Source organism: Sebastes umbrosus, chromosome 9, assembly GCF_015220745.1.
Source record: "Sebastes umbrosus isolate fSebUmb1 chromosome 9, fSebUmb1.pri, whole genome shotgun sequence".
Classification (NCBI taxonomy): domain Eukaryota; kingdom Metazoa; phylum Chordata; class Actinopteri; order Perciformes; family Sebastidae; genus Sebastes; species Sebastes umbrosus.
Genome location: NC_051277.1, coordinates 20,222,311 through 20,229,210, shown reverse-complemented (window position 1 = coordinate 20,229,210; position 6,900 = coordinate 20,222,311). Strand labels below are relative to the sequence as shown.

General features: G+C 45.2%; 1 protein-coding gene across 1 annotated transcript; it reads right to left on the bottom strand.

Moving 5' to 3' along the window:
- Positions 1 to 1,960: 1,960 nt before the first annotated feature.
- egr1 (early growth response 1) lies at positions 1,961 to 6,141 on the bottom strand. The gene is made up of 2 exons (XM_037780499.1): positions 5,444 to 6,141; positions 1,961 to 4,556 (listed from the first exon to the last, which is right to left on the bottom strand). Exons 1-2 carry the CDS (start codon positions 5,652 to 5,654, stop codon positions 3,247 to 3,249), a joined length of 1,521 nt encoding a protein of 506 aa, XP_037636427.1. The 5' UTR covers positions 5,655 to 6,141; the 3' UTR covers positions 1,961 to 3,246.
- Positions 6,142 to 6,900: the final 759 nt, after the last annotated feature.

The window sequence follows — 6,900 nt, the reverse complement described above, 5'->3', positions numbered from 1 at the left end:
CAGAGCAAGAGGATGTGACGGGCGACACAATTCCCCTCGTACTTTGAGGGATATCGGTCGTCTGTCTTTCTAGCATTTCGGTTATGGACTGTGACAATGCTGGTTGAAATATTGTCTCTTAACACGAGAAAGGGCTGAGAGAAGCACAGTCTGTGGTTTTAACATTGAGTAAAAGAGTTTCCATGAAAGCATGGCAGTATGAGAAAGTTCTGATGCAAAAAGCTGCTGAATGGCTCTTGATTTGTAGCCAGGGACCAAAATAATGTCGTAAACAATGACAGGAAATGACAGGATTTTTAAGCCACACAAGGAGGCTTGAGATTTGACCAGAAAAGCTGGATGTGGTTCTGGAATGGAGAACATAATTTCTTTAAACATCAAGATGATTTAAGTCGGAGATCAACCACAGGGCTGATTTGTGTTTCGCTGATCCTCGTACGGATGTTTATTTATTTCTGAAATTGTAGCAGTGATGCAGAATTGATCCAAGAATATGGACTATTGTTACCTTCCGTTGCTGCCTTTTGCTGTATCATTTGGAAGCGTTAATTAGACACACACACACACCTGCAAACTGTGTCAGCAGATGAGAGGGTGGCATCCAGGTAGATCTGATTCACGGGGTCGCTGAGCTTTAACCAAGAGAACACAGAGCAGAACAACACGGCAAATTTCACAAAATCACACACTCGCACATCAGCATGCAGACACACAGCGGGAAACAGCTACATTAGTCAATCTATAGGCAGTCGCCGTGTTTATGGCACACAAATGCCTGCATACATGTGCACACAAACACACACACACACTCACACACACACACACACACACACACACATACCTCATCAGACCCAATTTAGAAAGTCAATTTGGGATCAGGAGACCAATTATCTTAATTATTTTCCTTTTCTCTCCATCTCCATCACTCTCTACTTGTTTTCCCGCTTTCTATTTTAGCTGTGTTTGCATTTGTGAGTATTTTGGTTAGTGTTATTTCACAACACAAAATTACTCCAAAGCTCCGAGAGAGAAAAAACTTAGGAGGGTTCTTGTCTACATATATAGGCTAAAAAAACCCAAAGCTGTTTTATTTTCATACTCAAACATGTAGCAAGAATTTCTTGCCTAGGGAACGGTGGCAGATGAATAATGACGGTGCGAAGAGGCTGTTATTATATTCCGCTCGAAAAAAAACTAAAAGAAACAGTGGTTAAACCTTCAGGGCCAGTCTGTTCAAGCTGCACCCGTGCAACAATTCAGCCTAACCTACACGGATATTGCCCAATTGTGTGTTACAGCTCATTCGCTGCAGGGGTGACAGCATCTCGCCGAGCACATTTGCAGAAAAGAAGGTAATTATCATGTGATGGATTTCACCTGCGCTCTGTGAAAATAACCCCGTGCATGTCTAAGCACAGTCGGTTTAATAATATCCCCCTCCAAAAATACAAAGAAATCATTTTTCTAACAGCATAGGGAAGAAGAATATATATTTTTTGCCTAAAGATCAAATTGTCGGAAGTCTGTGTACTCAACAGTGAGGGCCAGTGTATATCAAAAAATCTAAAATGAAATGAAAATATAGATAAGCTTAATATCTTCAAGAGCATGTTGGATCTAGATAAGAATCCCTCATCTTCAGTGTTTATAGGCATGGGAGTCATGCGTTAGTGTTATCATTAATATAAAGGGTTCAGTGGGAGAACAGCAGAGTTTCCGTAAGATCATGCTGTGCAGATTCTCCTCAAATAAAAGGGTGGCTCTCTGGGACGGGAAGTTAGATGTGCTATAAATCTACACTAATAATCTGCATGCAATTAACATATAAGATGATGGAATATATGTTAATGTATGGGGGATGTACATGACGAAATGAAGGGTGTAATATAATGTAATGTGATGGTTTGAAGCTCTAATGGAAACATTTGAAAGCACAGACAATAAAGTATGAGAACAAATATACATATATATTCATATTTTTATTTATATTTCAATTCTGGGAGGATATCTTGTACACCAAATATCCCATTGGCAGTTAAGCGCATTCAATGTGTTTAGAAGCCAGAAACAGTCACTTGTTTTAACAAACACAAATACAAAATAAAGAGAACCACAAAATAATGAACTGCATGTATATAACATACAAAAGAATCCCATGCCTACTCAGTAGGTAACTTCAACATTCCAGCTCTTGAAGATGTGGATATTTACACTTTAAGTTTTACAAAAATATACTTTATAGTTTATCTCCTTTTTTTGCTTACATTCTAATGAAATGAAGCGGTGCCCTCGTACGTAGCTCGTCCCTTTTTCCTCCCTCTGAGTACGTCTTACATTCTGTAACAAAAATATTCCCTCAACCCTTAAGGCGAGATGCAGTGCATCCTCTCTCGCGCGCAGCCGAGTCACAACACCAGCAAGGCTTCACAAAAAGGCACCAAATAACGGGAGCGTTTGTCTTGTTTAGGTTTTTTTTTTATCAAATTTTTTTTTCTCTATTTTTCCATATAACCGAGCGATATGTCACATGTGAGAAAGAGAGAAAGAGATAGTACCAGTGGATGATATTTACAAACAGAAACTAACATCACTCTTACTCATGCTTGAATACTTAAGTGCTTTTTTTTCCAAACAATGTCAAAACGTATCACAGCATCATCACTACATAATAGAGAAAGTATGTAGAAAATATGGCCCTGCTCACTTCAAATAATACAATGCAAATATGCAAATCATTTTTCACATCAATGGTACCAAAGAATGATAAAAACGAAACATGGCACATGTACAATATACATATTATGGTAGCTTATGTATATCATTCAATGTCTTTTGTAGCCTACTGTTTGAGTGCCTGCGAGGGCGAACGTGCTTTAGCACCACAGCTGCTGGCAATCTGTTTGTCTCTTGGTTGTTGTGTACCTAATAGTAGAAGACCCGTCAGTGCCGGTTTCTACGCTCTGTCTTTTGGGTCCCTTACGCATTTGAAGTGCTGCATTTGTTTTACAGAGACTGAAAGAAATCCCTTTTCATCTTCTATTGTCTTTGCCCAGTCCTTGACATGTGTCTTTTTCTCTCTTTCAGGTAAATCTCAAGATTCACCTAACACTGCACAGGGAGCAGACAAAAAAGTGCTTTTTGGAGGGGAAAACAAAGTCTTTTGATGCTGATTTCTTTCCCCTCAAAGAACCTTAAGGAAGGAGAGGTGCGGAGAGACTATAAAAGTTCTTCTCTCTTTGCTTTTTCTTAGCAGATCTCGATTGTCCTTGGGGAGAGAGTGGACTGCATGTCTGATAGCGGGGTGGGGACGGGAGAGCTGTAGATGTTGGAGGAGATTGAGGAGGGGAAGGAGGAGGCGAGCTGGGACTGAAAGCTGCTGGACATGGACACCGATGGGTAGGTGGTGGCGATGGACGGAGATGGATAGGAGGTGTGGACTGGAGAGGAGTAGCAGGAGGTGACGGGAGAGGGGTAGGACGACACTGGAGAGGGGTAAGAGGTGATGGGAGACGGGTAACTGGAAGCGGGCGAAGCGGCTGATACCGGCGCCGCCGTCACCACCACTGCTCCTGCCTTCTCCGCTTTCTTGTCCTTCTGCCGTAGGTGGATCTTTGTGTGCCTCTTCCTCTCGTCGCTGCGGGCAAACTTGCGTCCGCAGATCTCGCAGGCGAAGGGCTTCTCGCCGGTGTGAGTGCGGATGTGCGTTGTCAGGTGGTCACTGCGGCTGAAGTTGCGCATGCAGATGCGGCACTGGAAGGGCTTCTGGCCCGTGTGGATGCGGATGTGACGCGTCAGCTCATCCGAGCGGGAGAAGCGGCGATCGCAGGTCTCCACGGGGCAAGCGTAGGGCCTCTCGTGAGGGGGCGTCTTGCTCGGCCGGGTTGGGTACTTGCGCATGCGGCTGGGCTTAATCAGCTGGGACTGGTAGACGCTCTTTAAGTCCTGGGAACCAGTCTGGGTGGCAAAGGCCTTGATGGTGGACAGAGGAGTGAGGGAGGGCTGGCTTGACTGACTCTGGAAGGGCTTTTGGTCGAGGGGCACCAGGCTGATCTCTCCCTGCTGCTGAGGGAAGAGGTAGTCAGGGATCATGGGCACGGGGAAGCTAGTGTTGCAGGTCTTGCCGTTGGGGTAGGCTGGGGGAGGGTACTGCACTGATCCAGCCGAGCTGGAAAAAACCTGGCCCTGGTCCGGGAAGATGTCAGAGTTGGAGCTGGAGTAGGTTGGGGCGGCTGAGTAGATGGGGTTGGGCTCATTGTGGTGAATGGAGGAGCTGAGGCTCTGAGATGAGGAGGTAGAAGAGGAGGAAGTGGAGGACGGTATGGATGAAGAGGAGGACGAGGTGGTTAGTGAGGCAGCAGAGGAAGAGCTGGGGGCAATGTTGCCCATCAGACCTGTGAACAGGCCCAAGATGGGCTCCGCCCAGAGGCTGTTGCTGCAGGTGGTGGCGGGCTCCAGGGTGAAGCGGCCCGTGTAGGAGATGGGGGGCAGCCTCTGGGTTTGGTAGGTCTGCTCTCCCACTGACTTCTCACAGTTGAAGGGGATATCAGGTAACGTATCTGCAGGGAGCACAGAGAAAGAGGAGACATTAATCAAACTGTCAATATCCAGAGGGAAGGGAGAGGGGAATCCTGCCAGAGTGGTGGACAGTGTGTCACCCCTTTCCTCTGAAACAGATCAGTCAGGTGCCCACGCAGAGAAACCCCCTCCAACTAAACTCTTTCCCCCCGAAACTCTAAAACTGACTCTTCCAAACCTCAACAAGAGCTGCTGTGCAAGCTTTCTATGCTCGCATTTTCCTCTGCTCACACTCACTCGATCTTTCTTTCATTCTTCCTGTCGTGTACACACACACACACACACATACACACACACACACACACACACACACACACACACACACACACACACATTCTTGAAGCCCATCACAGAGCCCAAGGCAATTGATTACCGAAACTGCAGTTCAGCTGGTTTTAGGAATGCAATTTGAATTGAGCTGTAGGAGTGTCTAGAGGCATGCGGTGACTGAGCAGTGTTTGAGTCCTCCGAGAGTCGGCAGGGATTTAGAGCCATCAATAAATTGATATTAAGTCAGATTTTTTTTTTTTTAATTTCCCCCGTTTCTTTTCATTTGTGGAATTTCATTGCATTAATGTGTTGTGCCCGGTCAGCTAAAATACAAATTTACTTGTAGCCTAAAATTCTCACTACAAGCCACAATAAAACAAATTAATATAGACTCGTAACTAAAACTCTTATGCCAGCTGTAGTTATGTGATCAATTAATAATGTGAATTAATAATACACAGTAAAACATGAATAATAATTAAAGTTATGCAGCTGTTTATTTCTATTAACTCTTTTCTTGGTTTAGTTTAGCTCAGCAGATGTGCAGTTCAGTTTTACATGCAACACAGACAACCAGCAGCAAATCTCCAGATCTTACCTCCAGTGAGGTGGTCGTACTGGTCTCCTGGCTCCCCGGAGCCAAAGCCTGCACCTTCGGGTGCGGAGGCGGTGAGGAAGGGGGTCCCTGCAGAGCTGAGCATCATCACCTCCTCCAGCTTGGGGTAGTTATCCATGGGGGAGTGAGGGAAGCTCAGAGGCTCTGAGATCTGCAGGGTTGGGAGGATCATCTCGGTCTTGGCTGCAGCCATCCTCGCTGGCGGCTGGTGATGAGTGCAGGGAGGCTGGATGCACACTGGCAGAGTGGTGCCTCGCAGGTGGAGGAATCACTTAGCCCAGCTCAGGGAGCGCTGCACACTTCTTCTGCTGATGTCGAGGAAGATGCTGCTTTCTGTCTCGCTCCGTGACTTTTCCAGTTGTCCTCTGTTGTTTTCCTTTTTCTCTCTCAGAGATGAGTAAAGATCCACTTGTCTTTTGAGTAAAAAATCAAAAGTGTCCTTTATACTCATTCCCTAAAATCCATTGAAATGAATCAACAGATCTTGATTTTGTATCTACGTATTAAATGTCTTTTTCCAATCAGGTTTTAACCCTCTTGGATGGATTGTTGTTTTTGAGTTGACTTTGTACTTTTTGTTGTGATATTTCTCTGTAAAGGGAGCTCTATGTGCTTGTCTATCTAGCTCTGCTCTAACAGTTGCTCTTGTGGGCTCTCAGGGCTCTCTCTGAGCTGAGAGGTTTCCCCTGCTCCTTATATACCCTCCTGCCGTGACGTAGATGTCCATATATGGAGTGGAGGAAGCCCATATTTAGGCACTGCAGTGGAGGACACATGACGCTGGCCTGGGGGGAAAGCAGAGAGGAGAGACTTTATATTAAGCTCTCGCAGTAAATTGCGAAGACAACGCCGCTCTTCCTCTGTCCCGAATCAATGTGTCTTCATAGCAGAACAGCTCCGTGAGACAGCAGCATAATTCTCGCTCTCTGGCCGTCGCCACATAGATTTGATTTGGATTTCCCATCTGTGCAGCAGGCTGCGTTGCTGCCGGAAAGCCCTGCTCCGCCGTGCCTTATAAGGTCGTGACTACATAAGGACCTATTCCGGTGGGTTTCCATTTCCCTGTCCTTATTTGGAACTTCCTGAGGCAGCGCTGATCGCTGCTTGGCAGTGAATGAGAGGCTGGAGTGCAAATCATGTCCAAGCGCTCACAATAACTAATGTCAGCAGCAGAAGAAAGCCCGCTTCCCTTGTTTTAAAGCACAGAACTATTACACTTTTATGTGGCAGACTTTATGCAACAGTTGGAGCTGCTTTAGGCACATTTATTTAGTTAATGTTTTGAATGCTGAAGACTGACTGCTCTTAAAGGAAACATGTTTTAGTCCACACACGCAACCAATTCTGTTTATTTGTGACACCAGAATAAGTAGAAATATTATCTAAGTTGATTAAAAAGTGACTTTCTTTTTAAGGCTGGAACATATTTTTCACACAGT